This window comes from Corythoichthys intestinalis, chromosome 3 (genome assembly GCF_030265065.1).
Source record: "Corythoichthys intestinalis isolate RoL2023-P3 chromosome 3, ASM3026506v1, whole genome shotgun sequence".
In the NCBI taxonomy this organism is placed as follows: domain Eukaryota; kingdom Metazoa; phylum Chordata; class Actinopteri; order Syngnathiformes; family Syngnathidae; genus Corythoichthys; species Corythoichthys intestinalis.
This window is the reverse complement of record NC_080397.1, coordinates 59,748,559-59,770,787: the sequence shown is the minus strand read 5'-3', so window position 1 is coordinate 59,770,787 and position 22,229 is coordinate 59,748,559. Positions and strand designations below refer to the sequence as shown.

Genomic DNA, 22,229 nt, shown 5'->3' with positions numbered 1-22,229 from the left:
GAAACAGCCGTGCATGTAGAAGTCCAACCATTTGCTGATACCTTCCAGAATGAAGGAAAAATACTCACCTTCATTCATGGATATCCACAGATCAACATTCCCTCGCAACCTCTCAACTGGCCCACGCCTTCAGTCCCACAACACATACGACGCGGGGCCAAAACAGGAAATAGCTAAGAGGTTGTCTTGGTAACACGTACCGGGAACCTTTTATTTGAGCATTTTCTATTCAAAATGCTCTTCGTACATGACTACAATATTCTTCATTCTGCATACGTTATGAGGCAATGAAAAAATAGTTTCCTTAGTGTCTCTGCGTTACTAACTTTAATCAGATTACTGGTGTAGAAAAATGAACGCGTTAGATTACTCGTTACTGAAAAAAGTAATCAGATTACAGTACACGCATTACTGACAACACTGTTAATTAGAGATGTCCCGATCGATCGGGTCCGATCATGTCATTTTCAAAGTATCGGAATCGGCAAAAAAATATCGGCCATGCCTTTTTTTAATATATATATTTTAATTAAATCGTTTTCGAATTTTATTTAACGTTACAGACATAATACGTTACACTCATCCAGAGTCTTTAGTTTAGTCTTAAGGTAGGGTTATCAAAAATATCCCGATAACGGCGGCAATTAATTTATTAAAAATGTGTCACGTTAAAATATTTACCGCTGTTAATATATGCGCTGCACGACCCCCTCACTCATTGTCGCGCTCAATCTGTGATGACGCCGTTTTACCTACAGTGCCTTGCAAAAGTATTCGGCCCCCTTGAATCTTGCAACTTTTCGCCACATTTCAGGCTTCAAACATAAAGATATGAAATTTAATTTTTTTGTCAAGAATCAACAACAAGTGGGACACAATCGTGAAGTGAAACAACATTTATTGGATAATTTAAACTTTTTTAACAAATAAAAAACTGAAAAGTGGGGCGTGCAATATTATTCGGCCCCTTTACTTTCAGTGCAGCAAACTCACTCCATAAGTTCAGTGAGGATCTCTGAATGATCCAATGTTCTCCTAAATGACCGAGGATGATAAATAGAATCCACCTGCGTGTAATCAAGTCTCCGTATAAATGCACCTGCTCTGTGATAGTCTCAGGGTTCTGTTTAAAGTGCAGAGAGCATTATGAAAACCAAGGAACACACCATGCAGGTCCGAGATACTGTTGTGGAGAAGTTTAAAGCCGGATTTGGATACAACAAGATTTCCCAAGCTTTAAACATCTCAAGGAGCACTGTGCAAGCCATCATATTGAAATGGAAGGAGCATCAGACCACTGCAAATCTACCAAGACCCGGCCGTCCTTCCAAACTTTCTTCTCAAACAAGGAGAAAACTGATCAGAGATGCAGCCAAGAGGCCCATGATCACTCTGGATGAACTGCAGAGATCTACAGCTGAGGTGGGAGAGTCTGTCCATAGGACAACAATCAGTCATACACTGCACAAATCTGGCCTTTATGGAAGAGTGGCAAGAAGAAAGCCATTTCTCAAAGATATCCATAAAAAGTCTCGTTTAAAGTTTGCCACAAGCCACCTGGGAGACACACCAAACATGTGGAAGAAGGTGCTCTGGTCAGATGAAACCAAAATTGAACTTTTTGGCCACAATGCAAAACGATATGTTTGGCGTAAAAGCAACACAGCTCATCACCATGAACACACCATCCCCTCTGTCAAACATGGTGGTGGCAGCATCATGGTTTGGGCCTGCTTTTCTTCAGCAGGGACAGGGAAGATGGTTAAAATTGACGGGAAGATGGATGCAGCCAAATACAGGAACATTCTGGAAGAAAACCTGTTGGTATCTGCACAAGACCTGAGACTGGGACGGAGATTTATCTTCCAACAGGACAATGATCCAAAACATAAAGCCAAATCTACAATGGAATGGTTAAAAAATAAACATATCCAGGTGTTAGAATGGCCAAGTCAAAGTCCAGACCTGAATCCAATCGAGAATCTGTGGAAAGAGCTGAAGACTGCTGTTCACAAAAACTCTCCATCCAACCTCACTGAGCTCGAGCTGTTTTGCAAGGAAGAATGGGCAAGAATGTCAGTCTCTGGATGTGCAAAACTGATAGAAACATACCCCAAGCGACTTGCAGCTGTAATTGGAGCAAAAGGTGGCGCTACAAAGTATTAACGCAAGGGGGCCGAATAATATTGCACACCCCACTTTTCAGTTTTTTTATTTGTTAAAAAAAGTTTAAATTATCCAATAAATGTTGTTCCACTTCACGATTGTGTCCCACTTGTTGTTGATTCTTGCCAAAAAATTAAAATTTTATATCTTTATGTTTGAAGCCTGAACTGTGGCGAAAGGTTGCAAGGTTCAAGGGGGCCGAATACTTTTGCAAGGCACTGTATATAGAGAGATAAAAGGCAGCGCAAAATGAGTAAAGTGAATTTTGGCAGCCTTTGGAGCATTTCTTCAATTGGCTAAAACCTTGCAATCCCTCTCCCAATGATTAGAATTATCATGGGAAGCAATGTAGGGAAGCAAGGTGGCAACTGATCTTTGTCTTAACACTTTAAGTTATTTCCCAAAGCAGAGACGATATATCCATTGGCAGCACGGCGCACAGTCATGGTTTTACTTCCCATCATGGTTCCACTTCCCATCATGCATTGGGGCATGGCCGCAGTATCATTTACTGAAAGCTCAACAAATACAATAGATGGCAATATTTAGTCACAATATACAAAGTCACAAGTCTTTCTATCCGTGGATCCCTCTCACAGAAAGAATGTTAATAATGTAAATGCCATCTTGAGGATTTATTGTCATAACAAATACAGTACTTACGTACTGTATGTTGAATGTATATATTCGTCCGAGTTTTATTCATTTTTTTCTTAATGCATTGCCAAAATGTATATGATCGGGAAAAATTATCGGGAATGATTGGAATTGAATCGGGAGCAAAAAAAAAAGCAATCGGATCGGGAAATATCGACAGATACTCAAACTAAAACGATCGGGATCGGATCGGGAGCAAAAAAACATGATTGGAACAACCCTACTGTTAATGAATGATGAATATGTGCAATACCAACCGAGGAAAGACTCAGCTACAGCAAGTAGAGCCTGTGGAGGCCATGGCAAGAACCAATCAATGACAGTATTGTTCATCAGTCCTATAAAAGATCAGAAGAGGTGAGAAATTCCTAAAAACAATCTGACAGTAAACAAAAATGAAAATGAAGTTGTTTTATTTTCCTCCATTTCACCTGGAAAGTTTCTACAGCGTGTTCTCAGGGTATCCCCTACGGGAGACATGCCTAAAACGATGTGCAGATTGCTGGCACTCTTATTGACAAAATACTGCCAAACGCTGTCTTTAGAAGGACCCGATCCATTTTGGAGAGCCTCTTCACGAAGCTGGTTGAGAACTGCTTCTTTCTCATCATCCGGAAACAAGGCGGGAACAATACCTATCAGAAGACGGCGTAACAAAGAACAGGTCACGTCTTTCTCCAGAAAAAAAAAAGTATTAACCTGGACGTTCGACGTGATGGTCAACCTGATGTAAGCATGTTGTTGATGAGTTCCAAAAAACCTTCCTCCGCAACGTGAGCGTCAGTGAAGAGAAAAACGGTCCTCGTATTTTCAATGCCAAGCTTCAGATACAATGTTTTCAAGTCATCACGAAAGGTTGACTCGCAATATCCTCTGCTGAGTGTTATTTCAAAAATCTGGAGAATAAAAATGCTTTTAGAACTTGAATAACTGGACTGATAAACTTTCACGCCCAATAATTCATGCCTTGGTGTTCTAGTCTCCCAACCCAAAAATTGTCAACCTTCACACAATTACTAGAGCTTTCACTTATCTATTCGCTCTGTTACCTATTCACTTTTCTATTATACAATTTAGTGCTGAAACAATTAATCGATTAACTCGGGTAATTCGGTCAGAAAAAAAGCTTCGAATCAAATTTTGCTGATTCGAGTATTCGTTTAATTCGAGTGACGTTCTAATTTGGGTGGATACACTGCCCTCTAGTGGCAACAGTGAATATGCCATAACTCGTCTAACATGGCTGAATCCAGCTGCTCCCTGTTAAGACAAACATAAGGTATATTTTAGGGCTGTCAAACGATTAAAATTTTAAATCGAGTTCATCACAGCTTAAAAATTAATTAATCGTAATTAATCGAAATTCAAACCATCTATAAAATATGCCATATTTTTCTGTAAATTATTGTTGGAATGGAAAGATAAGACACAAGACGGATATATACAGTGGGGCAAATAAGTATTTAGTCCACCACTAATTGTTCTCCCAATTGAAAATATTAGAGAGGCCTGTAATTGTCAACATGGTTAAACCTCAAGCATGAGAGACAGAATGTGGAAAAAAAAAAACAGAAAATCACATTGCTTGATTTTTAAAGAATTTATTTGCAAATCATGGTGGAAAAGAAGTATTTGGTCAATACCAAAAGTTCATCTCAATACTTTGTTATGTACCCTTTGTTGGCAATAACGGAGGCCAAACGTTTTCTGTAACTCTTCACAAGCTTTTCACACACTGTTGCTGGTATTTTGGCCCATTCCTCCATGCAGATCTCCTCTAGAGCAGTGATGTTTTGGGGCTGTCGTTGGACAACACGGACTTTCAACTCCCTCCACAGATTTTCTGTGGGGTTGAGATCTGGAGATCTGCTTACGAAACCACTCCTTTGTCGCCCTGGCTGTGTGTTTGGGATCATTGTCATGCTGAAAGACCCAGCCACGTCTCATCTTCAATGCCCTTGCTGATGGAAGCAGATTTTCACTCAAAATCTCTCGATACATGGCCCCATTCATTCTTTCCTTTACACAGATCATTCGTCCTGGTTCCTTTGCAGAAAAACAGCCCCAAAGCATGATGTTTCCACCCCCATGCTTCACAGTGAGTATGGTGCAATTCAGTATTCTTTTTCCTCCAAACAAGAGAACCTGTGTTTCCTACCAAAAAATTCTATGTTGGTTTCATCTGACCATAACACATTCTCCCAGTCCTCTTATGGATCATCCCAATGCTCTCTAGTGAACCGCGGACGGGCCTGGACATGTACTTTCTTCAGCAGGGGGACACGTCTGGCAGTGCAGGATTTGAGTCCCTGGCGGCGCATTGTGTTACTGATAGTAGCCTTTGTTACTGTGGTCCCAGCTCACTGTAGGTCATTCACTAGGTCCCCCCGTGTGGTTCTGGGATTTTTGCTCATTGTTCTTGTGATCATTTTGACGCCACTGGGTGAGGAGGGAGTTGAAAGTCCGTTTTGCCCAACGACAGCCCCAAAACATCACTGCTCTAGAGGAGATCTGCATGGAGGAATGGGCCAAAATACCAGCAACAGTGTGTGAAAAGCTTATGAAGAGTTACAGAAAACGTATGGCCTCCGTTATTGTCAACAAAGGGTACATAACAAAGTATTGAGATGAACTTTTGGTATTGACAAAATACTTATTTCCCACCATGATTTTCAAAAAAAAATCTTTAAAAATCCAACAATGTGATTTTCAGTTTTTTTTTTTCCACATTCTGTCTCCCATGGTTGCGGTTTACCCATGTTTACCCATGTTGACAATTACAGGCCTCTCTAATATTTTCAAGTGGGAGAACTTGCACAATTAGTGGTTGACTAAATACTTATTTGCCCTAATGTACATTCAAAATACTGTACATAAGTACTGTATTTGTTTATCATAACAATAAATCAACAAGATGGCATTAACATTATTAACATTTGTTCTGTTAAAGGGATCCACGGATAGAAAGACTTGTAGTTCTTAAAAGATAAATTTGAGTACAAGTTATAGTAATTTTATATTAAAACCCCTCTTAATGTTTTCGTTGTATTAACATTTGTTAAAATTTTCAATCAGAAAATAAACAAGTAGCTCACCATTGTTGATGTCAATAATTACACAATGCTTACTCATGGTACTAACCCATAAAATCAGTTGGACCCAAGCTTCAGCAGAGGGCGCCAAACGCCAAAAAACAAGTAACAAGCGGACATTACACTGTACTGTCATTTTAATCTGTTTGAGCGGGGCATGTGCGTTATTTGCGTCAAATATTTTAATGTGATTAATTTAAAAAACTAATTACCGCCCGTTAACACGATAATTTTGACAGCCCTAGTATATTTTTGTTTGAGCTAATATATTTGCTTATGCATTCGTTACTCGCCGCTTTTAACGGATGTGCGCATGTGTTGGAAGTCTCGTCGCGTAGGAAGGAATTGCAGAACACCGGTCGCGTTCGCCTAGTGACAGTGACAAACTACATCATCACCCCGAGCGTCCGTAAAACATGGCGCCCTCCGTAGGTCAAAAGATGAACTAAATATTATAGATGTTTATATCAATGGCAATATTTCATGTGTTTCTAATAACATATTTTAGTAAAAGAGAACAATTGTGACTAATTAGAGCCTACAAGTCTTTAAGTCTGAGGTTCCCTTTAAAGCTGACTGTGGCAGCCACTTAGTTCATTTGCTCCCAAAAATGTATAAATACGTTCTATTTTTAATTGTTTCAGTGTCCCAAAGACGTATTTATATGTCTTTTACGTTTTTTTTCACAAGAGACATATCTAGGTTCTGATGCAACTTAGCTCCATAGCACAATGCTGAAAATCCATTTTAAAGCAATAAAACTGGCCACTGGAGGGCAGTAGCGTATTTGGTAAGACCCACCACCCGATTCAACGTGCCGCATAGCCGGGGCGCCGGCGGAAGACGACCAAGTGCGAGGGCCAGAAGGATGTCCAGAATGCAAGGCGGCGGACGACCGAGCAGAACAACCGGGAACACCGGTGCAACGGACGATGCCGTTGAGTCCGTGCTGCTTGCTGACCAGAGCTCGCACCGCCGTGCTCGGCCACTCGCGTCCCCCGCTACTCAGCCGGAAACGCGCACGGCCAAACCAGTTCCCCCCAGGAACACAACATGCCCCTCACAAGTTCCCCAGGCGAACTCCGCCACGAGGCAGTGGTCACCAGAAAAGAAAGACTCAAAAAAATCCAGCTTGCTGAGTCAGGCAGCTATGAGGGAAAAGTTTACCCCGGCTGTCGCAGCCACACCAGCGCCATCTCTCAGTTCAATAGTTCAGTAACGCGTAAATAAATTGTTACTTTGCTATCAAAAGCTCTATTTGTCTTGTTGTTTATGTTATTTTGTATAAGGAAAACATTATTCAGATGTTTGGGATGTAACAAAAGCAAAAAATAGCTGTGTTAAAGTCAAAGTTGAAATGTATGCTTTTACAAAAAGCGCAAGTTCTCTGTTTTTTCATCAGAAATTGGAAAATTGCTCAAACTATGCTCTTTTCTAATGCTGATTTCTAAAGAATGGAAAAAGATATGAATTAACTTTTTTTGCTACTGAAAGAATAGAGTCTAATCTTTCTTTTGGTGGGTTACATGTTCATATAGCAATAGAACAGAATTTTCTGTGGGCCAGTAAAACGGCCGGGAGCGAAGGGGATTGCTCCGGTGAAAATGGCTGGGAGTGAATGAGTTAAAAGCTACACTTCACTAAATTTTAATTGAAAACAAAATTGTTTTACAACCTGACAATCAGCCGTGAAGGAAGCAAGCTTGGTGATGGACTGCTTGCCTGAGCCTCCAACACCCACAAGCAGAGCATGTCCACGATCAATGCGGATGATGCGGTGCACACGAGTCAGATGTTCCAGAGCATCATCAAAAAGTACCAGGTTCATCCTCGACATTCTATCATTGTATTCCTCTAGTAGCTCCTGCAAATGGAAAAGCAGTCTTTCAAATTCGTTTCCATTTTATTCCATTAGTAAGGTAATGTTCAGACCACAGAAGTGACCCAATTCTGATTTTTTCGCCTTTTTCCAACTCGAGTGAGACACTTTCTTGACAGTCTGAATGGGACGAGTCGCATCAGGGGCGCTGGAAGTCAATCAAAGCAAGGGGCGCTGAGGATCTTATTTTGTTTTTCCCATCCAAAAGCAGCCGTTTCGGTCTCAACCCTAACCCAAAAGAGAACTTTTTGGTGCAAACTTTAATCGCTGTGCGTGGAGAAAAAAGAAGGATGAGTACAATCCTAAGAACACCATCCCCACTGTGAAGTATGGGGGTGGAAACCTCATGCTTTGGGGCTGCTTTTGGAGGGTACCATTGACTCGCGCTAGCTTAGCCACTCCGTAGCTCTAAAATTAATAAATCACTAACAAACTGCACAGAATCTATTGAAATCAACTCCACCAACTTGTTTAACCCCCGCTAACTCAAAGATTAAGCCTAATGTAAAAAATTATGAACTTTTGCTCCAAGACTTGTGTTCTGAAACTACAGTGGTATGAAAAAATATCTGAACCTTTTGGAATTGCTCACATTTTAACATAAAATCACTAGTGGTGTCAACAATAATCGATGCGGCGATGCATCCCGACGCTGGGCATGGACGATTCGATTCGATGCGGGCAACAAGCCGAATCGATTCAGCGCATTTTAAAATATATAAGTACGTTCAAAAATCTTCCCTGCGCAATTCCTGTGATGCAACGGATTCGGTTTCCCCATTTGTATTGTTATTCTCATGTTTCATTTTTTACACACGCATAACTCTGGTCAAGTTTCCCACCAACCTAGTAGAAGCCAAAATGTCTCCAGATGTCTGCTTTCAATATCTTAGGTGCATCAATAATCTTTCTCGCTCCCTCTTTCTCTGCTTCAGCCATTGTTATGTTATGTCCATCTCTTAGAGGTTAGATCTTGTGCCCGAACCCGATTAACATTTTGGGCCAAAATTCGGGTCGGGCCCAAAATGTTAAGCATTCACATTCGGGTCGGCCCGCCGCGCTGGACTAATGAATTTTTTTTTTTTTTAATGGGATAAAACCGAGAGCAGGCTCTCTGTTTGTGCATTTGCTTGTGCACGCACATGAACGCCGTGGCCCGCATGTTTTTTTGTTTTTTTTTTAACATGAAACTTTCCCAGCGTTATTTCGTTGTGTAAATGTTTTATAATGATCATAAAAAAATGTAGACCATTTAAACATTAAGAAAAATTGCGTTTTTTTCTGCCAACTGAGAATTTGTTACGAAAGATACTTTTATTTATGCACACAAAAGCAACACAAATGTGATCCTTTTGAATCTTCTCCTCTTGTGTGTCTGCAAAACAGCATGTTTTTTGTTTTTTTAATATTAAACTTTACCGGCGTTATTTCGTTGTGTAAATGCTTTTATAATGATCATAAAAATATGTAGACTATTTAAACATTAAGAAAACTTGCGTTTTTTTCTGCCAACTCGAAGAAATGAAAATAAATTGCAGCTGCTGCGTTTTTTTTTTCGCGTCACTCCAACAAATGTTTTTTAAAAATTTAAATCGGGTTTTTCGGGCTAGGCCTGCAAATCTAGTTAATTGATCGGGCCGGGTCGGGCTTCAATACCAGTGGGCCGTGTCGGGTCGGGCTGGATTTTTAAGGTCCGATCTAACCTCTACTATCTCTCTGCTCTCTCGATTGCAAAAAACTGATATTTCCTCATGTTGAAACAGATTGTTATGGCTGCTAAAATGCTGCTGCACTTCCTTTTAATTCATTATTTTTTATTGTTATGTGGTAGTTACTGATTGCATTTCTAAGTTGATTGCACATATATAGTGGGCTATAGGCCTACGTTTACTTTTGTTCTGCATTGCAATTTAGTTGATGTTTTGTTTGCAACTGAACTGATGCCTGGATTGATATTGCGATAAAGATGCTGCTGCACTACAATATTTTCTTTGTCGTTTTCTTTAATATTTACTTGAATATTTTTATTGATGGGTCGTTGTGACTAAAATACAGTGACTGTTATTACTGATTTTGCACAGGAGTTCAGATGTTGCACTGTGTGAAAGGCTGCTACTGTGTGTAAAAAAAAGAGAAAGCCCAGGTCTCATTCAAAGCACTAATCAAATGCTATGATCTGTTTTTTTTTTTTTAATATATATATCTGAAAGTATTTTCATTTGACTTCAACCAGGAGTGACACAAGAGCCAATAAAAAGTTGTTTAATGTCTGACTGCTTGTGCTGCCTCATGATTCACGAAAAATATGCTTTGCTTTAGAATTTGAATGCATCCCAGGCTTTAATGCATCGCGATGCATTGCCAAATCGAACCGAATCGAATCGTGACCCTCTGAATCGAATCGAATCGTGGCCCTCCGAATCGTAATCGAATCGAATCGTGAGGGCAGTGCCGATGCACACCTCTAAAAATCACCATCAAATGTGTCAAAGTCACACAGATGAAAAAACAGTGTCTACTTTAACTTAAACCACCCAAACATTTATAGCTTTTCATATTTTAATGACGATAGTATGCAAACAATGACAGGAGGGGGAAAAATAAGTAAGTGAACCATCACATTTAATATTTTGTGGCCCCCCCCTTAGGCAGCAATAACTTCAACCAGACGCTTCCTGTAGCTGCAGATTAGTCTGGCACATTGCTCAGGACCAGTGTTGGGAATAACGGCGTTATTTTTTCAGTAACGGGGTAACCTAACTAATTATTTTTTCCGCCTTTACAACACCGTTACCGTTACTGATGGTCAAAAACGGTGCGTTACTTACTCTGAATTAATTGAAGAAACTACCAGCAGCAGCGAGTCTATTCTGCTCTGTTTATTTGTCAGCCAAGACTTAGGGTGCGTTCAGGTTCGAGAAAAGCGCACGTGTTTTGTTTTGCGCTTTTTCTTAGCCAAGATATACCACACAGGACGTGCTGGAACTCTGTTTCTTTAATAGCACATATAACTTCAACATTAACACAAACGTACGGCTCTCCGCAGGCCGTGTCTCTAACTCACTCCCGCATCATGTGAGCAAAACAATATTGGCGCCGTGTGCACTTTGGGTTGCCTCGGATAAATCTGTATCAGAATATTACGGCATGTACTTCTTATGACTCCAGGCTGTTTGTCCCTGCTTATTCAATTAGACAATGCATTCCAAAGCTTGCTAATGTTTCTGTTTTTGCTACACCTGAATGCTAGCCTCGTTCCCATCCCCCACTGTCGGCCAGCAAGAATGCTGCTTACATCTTAAGGACGGCAGACGCTTTGAGGGTCACGGGAGGAGTAGGGGGACAAGGATAGCTGAATGCACCACCTGGATAGATGCAATGGAAGTGATTGGCTGAGGGTTAGAGTCATGTGTCATGGTAAGCCAATCAGAGCCGGTGTTTTCACACACAAACCGGAACAGCGCGTGCGGCAAACACACACACGCAAAACAGATGCAGAGGATTTATATCTGAACTCAACTTTTGCCTCCTTTCAACAGCTAGCTGAAAAGTTTTCATTGCCCAATTGTCATTTTTTCAGGTATCTCCAAATTTGCAGTTATGCTCGCTCTATTTGGCCAAGTTTCCCAACACTCCCTGCTGCCTCTGCCTTAGATATCTTTTTAAAACCCTTATTATCGTCAAAGGGTGCAATAACTACGGTTTATTCTAATATTTATAAAATCAGCTCAGATAGTACTGTAAATGCCCTTAAGGCAGTCTGGGAATCAAATTTGGGAATGAGTATATCTGAAGAGGTCTGGAGGAAAATTTTATGTAGGACACACAAATCTTCAATCTGCGCCAGACACAGTTTCACTCAGTGTAGGATTCTACACAGAGCTCACTATACCAAAGCTAAGCTAGCTAAAATATTTCATACAGTCTCCTCCACGTGTGATCGCTGTAAGCAGGCCTCAGCCGATTATGCACACATGTTCTGGTTTTGTACGTCTTTAACTTCATATTGGTCTGATATTTTTACTGCTCTATCAAAGATTACAGAGATAGATATTGCTCCAAATGCCTTGACTGCTTTGTTTGGTGTGGTTCCTTCTGCATATGGTCTACCTCCTCAGAAGGGGGACCTCATAGCATTCGCAACCTTGCTGGCCAGAAGGCTAATTCTTTTGAGGTGGAAATCTTCAGTTCCACCTACGCAATCATATTGGATCAAGGAGATGTTTTTTTTTCTCAAATTGGAAAGGATAAGACTGACACTCTGTGGATCAGTTGCGTCCTTTGAGAACGCTTGGAACCAGTTTTTTGCATATGTCAGAAGCACAAATTGCCATCTCTGTGTGGATTCTTGAACTATGCCTGAAAAATTACACCAATATAAAGGTGTATATATATTTATATATGTTTTGTTTTTTTTCTCCCGTTTCTTGGTCTGTGCTCTTTTCCCCTTTAAAGGGAAATAACTATATTAACAATATATTGCTTTTTGAGGATATGTGCTATGGGTATTGGTTGGGTGAGGGTTTTTTCTGTTGTTTTTTTTTTTTTTTTTTTTTTTTTTAAGGTTCAATGGGGGGGGGGGGAAATGCTCGAATGTTGTTACCTCATTTGCTTGTACTATATTGCTTCAATAAACAAAGTTTAAAAAAAAAAAAAAAAAAAAAAAAAAAAACAGATGCAGAGGGATATGATGGCAGAGCATTCAGAGGAAAATTTGTCCTTTACGAGGTGGAGATGTAAACACTATTTCAAATCAATATACTTGAAGTACAGTAGGCTATGTCTATTTGACCAGTTGTCTCAGGTTGTGAGAGTTAGATTTAATTGATTAAACTCACTTTATATTGTTTGCTGCTGATTGTTATTTTATTGTATTGTTTACTGTTTATTTTTGTTGCACTTCAAGTGTAGGATAAATCTGTTGCTGGTGAGGTAAAATAAATATTACAAGGTTTTATAACCTGTCTGTTCTTCTCTATTCAACTGACTCGAATACTGCTCAGAAAATTTCAAATTCTTTGACATACAGCAACTTCTTTTTAAAGTAACGGAAATAATTACTTTCCCTGGTAACTAGTTACTTTAACTATAGAGTAATTCAGTTACTAACTCAGTTACTTTTTGGAAGAAGTAGTGAGTAAGTATAACTAATTACTTTTTTTAAAGTAACCTGCCCATCACTGATCAGTCCTAATCTTGGCCCATTCTTCTCTACAAAACTGCTGGAGTTCAGTCAGATTCCTGGGATGTCTGGCATGAAAGGCTGTCTTTAGGTCATGCCACAGCATCTCAATGGGGTTCAAGTCGGGACTTTGACATGGCCACTCCAGAATGTGTATTTTGTTCTTCTGAAACATTCTGAAGTTGATTTACTTCTGTGGTTTGGATCATTGTCTTGTTGCAGCATCCCTCTTTTTAGCTTCAACTGTCTGACAGACAGCCTCAGGTTTTCCTGAAAAACATCCTAATAAACGTTTGAATTCATGCTTCCATTAATAATTGCAAGTTGTCCAGGGCCTGAAGTAGCAAAACAGCCCCAAATCATGGCTCTCCCTCCACCATGCTTCACGGTGGGAATGAGGTGTGATGTTGGTGAGCTGTTCCATTTTTCCTCCACACATGACGTTGTGTGTTATTCCCAAACAATTCAACAAAATATTTGGCCAAAACTTCTGTGGAGTGTTCAAGTGCCTTTTGGCGAACATTAAACAGGCAACAATGGGGGTTTTTTAGACAGCAATGGCTTCCTCCATGGAGTCCCCCCATGAACACCATTCTTGGCCATAGTTTTACATATAGCTGATGTGTGCACATATCTATTAGACTGTGCAAGTGATTTCTGTAAGTCTTTAGTAGACACGTTTCTTTTGTAGCTCTCTGAGTGTTCTGCGCTGAACTCTTGGCGTCATCTTTAGTGGACAGCCACTCCTTGGGAGAGAAGCAATAGTGCCAAACTCTCTCCATTTGTAGAAAACTTCTCTGACTGTCGATTGATGAACATCCAGACTTTTAGAAATGGTTTTGTATCCTTTCCCAGCTTTGTACAAATCATCAATCCTTGATCGCGGGTCATCAGACAGGTTTTTTGACCGAGCCATGATGCATATCAGACAGTGCTTCTCCATCCATCCATCCATCCATTATCTTCCGCTTATTCCGGGGTCGGGTCGCGGGGGCAGCAGCTTCAGCAGAGAAGCCCAAACTTCTCTCTCCCCAGCCACTTCAGCCAGCTCCTCCGGCGGGATTCCAAGACGTTCCCAGGCAAGCCGAGCGACATAGTCTCTCCAGCGTGTCCTGGGTCGACCCCGGGGCCTCCCGCCGGTGGGACATGCCCGGAACACCTCTCCAGGGAGGCGTCCAGGAGGCATCCGAACCAGATGCCCGAGCCACCTCAACTGGCTCCTCTCAACGCTCCTCCTTGAGTCATCATCTTATCGTGGTGGAGGGGTTTGCGTGTCCCAATGATCCTAGGAGCTACCCCTGGCAGGATCACCCATGGCAAACAGGTCCTAGGTGAGGGGCCAGACAAAGAATGGCTCACAAGACCCCTTATGATGAAGAAAATTACAGGATCTAAGTTTCCCTTGCCCGGACGAGGGTTACCGGGGCCCTCCTCTGGAGCCAGGCCTGGGGGTGGGGCTCGAAGGCGAGCGTCTGGTGGCCGGGCCTTTTCCCATGGGGTCCGGCCGGGCACAGCCCGAAAAGGCAACGTGGGTCCGCCTTCCCATGGGCTCACCACCTGTGGGAAGGGCCAAAGGGGTCGGGTGCGTAGCATTTTGGGCGGCAGCCAAAGGCGGGGGCCTTGGCGGTCCGACCCCCGGCTACAGAAGCTAACTCTTGGGACAATGCTTCTCATCAAGACAATTCTTACCAGGTGTGTGTTTTATAGTGGGCAGGGCAGCTTTAAATCACTCATCAGTGATTGGGAACACACCTGACTTAAATTGTTTGGTAAAAATTGGTTCAATTGCTCTTCAAGCCTCCTTAAGCAGAGGGTTCATTTACTTATTTTTTCCCCCTTCTGTCTTTGTTTGCATGCTATCCTCATTGAAATATGAAACCTATAAATGTTCGGTGGCTTCAGTTAACACTAGAAGTCCCGGTGAATTCTGGTACTCCTACTAGTCCCAAACAATGGCCGATATGGCCTCTCCCCCGGAAAACCCAGAGGTAGCAAAAATGACCCAAGTGCTTTTGAATTGTTAAGTCGTTGTCGGACAGACAACAGCCGTTCATATGGAAATGCAGCCACTAGACATACATTTTCAGACACAATGACCACAATCCATACTCCATGCCCCTGATTCAGTCCTTCTAAACTATAGACACAATTCCTGCTTTACACTCATATTGCAGTTCTAAAACGCTTTTTTCTTCTTCTTCAAAACAATGTACACATTTGGGCCATTCTTTTTGTCGTTATGTGTGGAGTATAAGAGAAGTGAATTAAAAAATGTGTACAAAGTGTCAAACTTCATAAATAAATGTAATTAAATAAATGTAGCTTAACTTGAACTGACACAAACTATCACAGGAGTCACGGAGGAGAGGCCAAATCGGCCATTGCGAGGGAATATTAGGAGTGTTTGTCTTGGGAAAGGCCAAGTCGTCCTTTGCTGGGTTTTCTAGTGTTAAAGCAGACACTGTTTTTTCATCCGTGTGATTTTGATAAAGATCAGCTCATATTTGATGGTGATTTTATGCAGAAATGTGAGAAATTCCCAAAGGTTCAGATACTTTTTCCTTCCACTGTATCTTAAGTTACGGCATTAGCTCACCTGAAACAGGTTTTTTGAAACCTCAAAGTCATTTAAATCCTCGTATAATCTCGGTTCTGTCTCACTCAGGGCATTTTTGTAATCTCCAAAAAGAACAGGGTCTTTCATAACATCATCCATGTTTGCCTTGAAATTTTCTTCAACTAGGTTCTTTATAATGCCTTGAACCTACGGAGAGAGACGGACGGCATTAGTGCGCAATATCACCGCGATGAAAAAAAAGGAATGATTACTGATCAAATTACATAGGCTTTGTCTTTTTCATCAATGAGACGATCGTGCAAAATTCTCAAGCACTCGTTTCGCCAAACCCGAACAAATATACTGGCTGTCGCAAATCTGTTATCGTGAAACAAGAGATATCAAATATTAAGTACACAATAATGACACAACGTAGAGAGAATTCATTGGCCTGAGCAGACTTTTGTGGCGTAGTGAGTGTCAGTCCATTGTAGACCCTCGATAGATCTCGCAGGTTAAAGATGTAGTGGAACTTTGCCGGAGTAGGTGGCAGGTCTTTGACAAGGCTGTTGTACAGTTCCAGTGTGGCGAAGGTGACTTTATCACAAAGCTTCTGTACCACATCCTCAAAATTCTAAAATGTTCAATGATATTCATTATACACGAGATGAGATGCATTAACCCTTAGATGCACAAGTTACTGGACCCTACACTCTTCCATAAGTGGGTCAAAAATGACCCCTATTAGAACCAATGTGTTTTTATGCCATTTTGGTGAAGAATAATCACTTGTATATTAATTAGTAGAGATGGGAATCTTCGGGCACCTAAAGATTCGATTACGATTACGATTCAGTGACTCCGATTCGATTATAAATCGATTATTGATACCCCCCCTCCCACACATTTTTTTTTAATGTTTTGTTTATTTGTTACAAAATTGTTAAAAATCCTCTCAGGCTAAATAAACCAAACTACTATTTTGGTATCAAGTTACCGGTTAAAAACAGTAAATAAAATACTCAAGTCCCCATTCTATATCAGCAGCTTTAAACTACATTCAATTAATTTAATGTTGTGAATCAACCGTTAAAGTTGTTAAAATTACGCCCGTTATTCCATAATTTCCCTCATGTCTACTTTCAACATGTGAAAGTTTTAAAACTGTTTCATCATTATCATTATATTATTTATATACATATATATATATATATATATATATATATATATATATATATATACAGTGGGGAGAACAAGTATTTGATACACTGCCAATGGGTTTTCCCATTGACTGTGTATCAAATACTTGTTCTCCCCACTGTGTATATATATATATATATATATATATATAGTACTGTGCAAAAGTTTTAGGCAGGACACCTGCCTAAAACTTTTGCACAGTACTGTATATTTTTATTATATTATGTATATACAGGATATACTGTATGTGTATATTTTCCCCAAGTGGAAGATTCCATGATCCTAATAAATTTAATAATTAAAAAAATATATATACAGCACTGTGCAAAAGTTTTAGGCAGGTGTCCTGCCTAAAACTTTTGCACAGTACATTGGTATATATATATAAGTCAAGATTTTGCCGATTTAGGGGTATTTTAGAAAAAAGGTAATTAGGTTCTCTACAACAGAGCCTTCTAGAGAAGTGTACTGCTTTAAGATGGTGCCTGTTTACTAGTGCGGGAAAGTCTGTCATTTCACATCTAGTCTAGATATATGTGATATCTACCATAGCCGTATGTTTGTAGCAACTAGCAACTGGATGCTGTTTGTAGCGGCTGACGGCCGCAGTCAGGTTTTATTGTTTTTTGTTTTTTTTACCTAGCGGCATTAGCTGCACATGATATTTACTCTCGGTCCGTTCCTCATTGCGTCCCGAAGATCGTGCTGACTGTGTTTTATTTCCGCTTTACCTGGTATAATTCAACAATCGGAATTTGGATGTTTGTAAATCGTTCTCGAATCTTCCACGGCCGAATCGCGAATAATCTAAGAATCTGAAATTTTGCACGCCTCTATTAATTAGTATGATATTTAGGGCCACACAAGAATGATTTCATGCTTGAAATATCTTCATGATTCAATTAACATTTTTTGAGAAAAAAAACCAAAAAAAAAACAGAACAGCAATAGACTTCATCCTTCCTTGTATTTTATCATCAATGATGAAGAACTCCCATGCATCTTTTTGGTGAGACAGCGGTGCAAAGCCCTTGTGGAGGCACTGACCGATTTCTGAGGACTTTGTGGCTCTTTGTTCTGCCCTGGGTGGTAGGTAATTCTCTCTAGTAAGAAAGAGCCCTACCAACTCATTCTGTTGGCCATGATTTGGACACTTTCTTCTTCAGACGACACATAAGTGGAATCTTATGAGTCAGATTGATCCTGTTCAGTTGGATTTCCAGGTGGACAACTGCCACTGCCACCTGGACAATAGTCTGGGTCCTCATCATCAGAAACTTCGGACACTTGAGTCCAACTCCACCACTGCCTCTCCATCATCCAACATCTCTAGGACCATTTCAGCTGCAAATCTAGCACAAATCCGATTTTTTCGTGTTTTTTCTGACTCGACTGAACAGGAAAAGTCACATACAGTGCCTTGCAAAATAATTCGGCCCCCTTGAACCTTGCAACCTTTCGCCACATTTCAGGCTTCAAACATAAAGATATAAAATTTTAATTTTTTGTCAAGAATCAACAACAAGTGGGACACAATCGTGAAGTGGAACAAAATTTATTGGATAATTTAAACTTTTTTAACAAATAAAAAACTGAAAAGTGGGGCGTGCAATATTATTCGGCCCCCTTGCGTTAATACTTTGTAGCGCCACCTTTTGCTCCAATTACAGCTGCAAGTCGCTTGGGGTATGTTTCTATCAGTTTTGCACATCGAGAGACTGACATTCTTGCCCATTCTTCCTTGCAAAACAGCTCGAGCTCAGTGAGGTTGGATGGAGAGTGTTTGTGAACAGCAGTCTTCAGCTCTTTCCACAGATTCTCGATTGGATTCAGGTCTGAACTTTGACTTGGCCATTCTAACACCTGGATACGTTTATTTTTGAACCATTCCATTGTAGATTTGGCTTTATGTTTTGGATCATTGTCCTGTTGGAAGATAAATCTCCGTCCCAGTCTCAGGTCTTGTGCAGATACCAACAGGTTTTCTTCCAGAATGTTCCTGTATTTGGCTGCATCCATCTTCCCGTCAATTTTAACCATCTTCCCTGTCCCTGCTGAAGAAAAGCAGGCCCAAACCATGATGCTGCCACCACCATGTTTGACAGTGGGATGGTGTGTTCAGGGTGATGAGCTGTGTTGCTTTTACGCCAAACATATCGTTTTGCATTGTGGCCAAAAAGTTCAATTTTTGTTTCATCTGACCAGAGCACCTTCTTCCACATGTTTGGTGTGTCTCCCAGGTGGCTTGTGGCAAACTTTAAACGAGACTTTTTATGGATATCTTTGAGAAATGGCTTTCTTCTTGCCACTCTTCCATAAAGGTCAGATTTGTGCAGTGTACGACTGATTGTTGTCCTATGGACAGACTCTCCCACCTCAGCTGTAGATCTCTGCAGTTAATCCAGAGTGATCATGGGCCTCTTGGCTGCATCTCTGATCAGTTTTCTCCTTGTTTGAGAAGAAAGTTTGGAAGGACGGCCGGGTCTTGGTAGATTTGCAGTGGTCTGATGCTCCTTCCATTTCAATATGATGGCTTGCACAGTGCTCCTTGAGATGTTTGTTCCTTGGTTTTCATAATGCGCTCTGCACTTTAAACAGAACCCTGAGACTATCACAGAGCAGGTGCATTTATACGGAGACTTGATTACACACAGGTGGATTCTATTTATCATCATCGGTCATTTAGGACAACATTGGATCATTCAGAGATCCTCACTGAACTTCTGGAGTGAGTTTGCTGCACTGAAAGTCAAGGGGCCGAATAATATTGCACGCCCCACTTTTCAGTTTTTTATTTGTTAAAAAAGTTTAAATCATCCAATAAATGTTGTTCCACTTCACGATTGTGTCCCACTTGTTGTTGATTATTGACAAAAAAATTAAATTTCATATCTTTATGTTTGAAGCCTGAAATGTGGCGAGAGGTTGCAAGATTCAAGGGGGCCGAATACTTTTGCAAGGCACTGTAAAAGTGGACTATTTCCAAATTCGATCCAGGTCACTTTCATATATAGTTAAAATCCCATCCGGGCCAGATTTTTCCAGAATGTGGCTGCGGTCCGAACTGTCAAGTCCCCCAAATTGGAATTCATGCAGCAATTACCATCAGCAAAGAGCAAGAGAGACAGCGTGCTACGGTAGCGGTGCAGCTGTGCATTAGCATTAGCGCCTAGCTTGAAAGCGGCTTTTGGGGGAAGGAGCGGGCTTGACAACAGTCGGTTTTCTCTCTGCTCCAATGCTCCTGCGCATGCGGGCCAGTTTGCTCAGCGCATCTCGGACTGCAAATTAGAGCGCATGTGTGATACTTGAACAGGCTCAATGGACAAAGGCAGTCTGAAAGGGTATGCCAAAAAAAAAACAGATATGACAAAAAAATCACAACTGTGCATTTGGACCTGCGGTTTGAACCTAGCCTTAGTTAGCTAGCTAGTTATGAAGTAGGGTAATTTGTTGATAAATAATAACAAAGAGTCATGAAAGACACACAGAATAATATATGGACATAATACTTACAGTACACGTATCAGCTCTTGCTGTGTAAAATAATCTTCTTAAGGATGTCACTTTTTACATACCTAGTCTGTGTGGTCCACGGTAAACTTATTCCTGACAGCCAAAGTTGATAAGAATGAAAGATTCCCATTGGATTCCATAAAAAAAAATCCATGTGGGTCACTTTTTACCCACTTGTGGAAGCTTAGGGTAGTAATACAAAAATGACAATTTCTTCAAATGTATAAAAAGTTCATCAAAAATTTGAATGGCATTATATCAAAAACATGTTTTTTGAGGAATACCTGGAATATGAATTGATAACAATTTTTCATTCCGAAGATATTTCAAGAAAACAACTTCACCGGGTAATTTTTGACCCACTTATGCATCTAAGAGTTAAGTCAAATCTTGAAGGAAAGATTCTCACTTTGGTGTGGCCTTTGAGAATTGAGGAATAGATCAGGTGAAGAGACTCTACTTCAGGGAACGGGATGCTGAAGACACTGAAGAGTGAAACGAAACGGGTATCCACCTCGTTCCTGCCGCCTCCTGCCTTCCCCATGGCAGCAATGAAGCCGAGGTCCTTGAGGGTTTTGTAGGTGAGCTCCTTCCCTCGGTCGTAAATGCCCCCCCTGTCCAATAACAGCTTCAGCAGTGCGATAGGCTGCTGTGTGCCATAGCTATCCACCTGGAAAGGAAGAAAGAAAATGGCCCAATGACGGTACGATACAACACACTTCAAACCCCGAGTTTCAGCCAGTGTTGCTTTTGTCAACAATGACAGTAACGAAAAACTTTCGTTGGCGATGAATATTTTCATGACGATGACGAGCAAAAAACGTGGTCGGGAAACTAGAACATAGTGAGACGTAGGGATGGGAATTGATAGGATTTTTACGATTCCGATTCCATTATCGATATTGCTTAACGATTGGATTCTTTATCGATTCTCTTATCGATTCTAATTTTGGGAAAAAGAAGAACAAATGTTTTGATTGGCATCGAGTTTGTTTAATCAGAAGTCACAACCTTACAAACTCACAACGAGGTCAAAAGGGGCCAAAAGCCTCAATATTAACTGTGGCAATAAGTGGCAAATGCACAAGAATGTGTAATTTTTTACTGAAACATTGTTTTTAATAGAAATAAAAAATATTGGTATATATTGGCACATAAGTCGTTGTTCTGCTGTTGGCAATATGTGTTAAACTTGCAGGGGTCCCCAAACTTTTTCCTGTAAGGGCCACATAACTTTTTCCTTCTCTGATGAGGGGCCGGGGGTCAGTTTGTAACAGAAATAGTGTGACGATTGCAGGAGTGCCCAAATGTAAAAAAATATTGTTTATCAGAAAGTCAAAATCAAATAATCCTTTCTGGATTCTTCATGGAACAAAAGTAACTAAAACAAAAATAAAAATATAATATAATAATAATAAACAATAATAACACTATTAATCAAATAGATAATAACCAAATAACACTCTCTGAGTTCTTCACAGAAAAAGGCCAGAAAATAAATAACACTATTGAGAAATTTTTTTTTTTTTAAATCAAAATGCTCTCTGGTATTGTTCAGGGGGCCGGACCAAATGTGGGGGCGGGCCGTAGTTTAGGGACCCCTGTTAAAGTGTATTATTTACCAGTATATTGAAATGCATGCCTTTTAGTTTTTGTGGTGCTTTCACGCTCAAGTGGGGGCGCCCTTGCGCTTCCTCACGCGATGAAGAACGCGCTCACGTGAAGAAGAAATGCCGCATCCAAGCGAGTGAGCGAGTTAGTGAGCGAGGGAAACACTGCTACGACCCTACGTTCTTTGCTAATGTTTGTAAAATATCCACAGAGGCAACGCCTGTATGTATCATCTTTTGTGTTGTTGTTGTGTGTTTCCACTCGCGATCGGACACTTAAATCCAGTTGTGTAGTGGTTTGAACGATGTGCTAATGCTAGCGAACGCATGCTAACCGTTTTGTTATTACTGTATTAGCAGCTAATCATCGCTG

At 40.6% G+C, this 22,229-nt stretch overlaps 1 protein-coding gene across 1 annotated transcript in view; it reads right to left on the bottom strand.

Annotated features, from left to right (window-relative positions):
• Positions 1-22,229, bottom strand: part of LOC130913716 (dynein axonemal heavy chain 10-like) — a 144,372-nt gene that overhangs the window by 38,842 nt on the left and 83,301 nt on the right. The window contains exons 43-50 of the mRNA XM_057832527.1: positions 20,656-20,916; positions 15,995-16,167; positions 15,818-15,911; positions 15,573-15,740; positions 7,591-7,779; positions 3,548-3,719; positions 3,255-3,458; positions 3,081-3,161 (exon numbers count right to left, since the gene is read on the bottom strand). Of these exons, the coding sequence (XP_057688510.1) occupies positions 3,081-3,161; positions 3,255-3,458; positions 3,548-3,719; positions 7,591-7,779; positions 15,573-15,740; positions 15,818-15,911; positions 15,995-16,167; positions 20,656-20,916 (1,342 nt within the window). The remainder of the gene's footprint in view (positions 1-3,080; positions 3,162-3,254; positions 3,459-3,547; positions 3,720-7,590; positions 7,780-15,572; positions 15,741-15,817; positions 15,912-15,994; positions 16,168-20,655; positions 20,917-22,229) is intronic.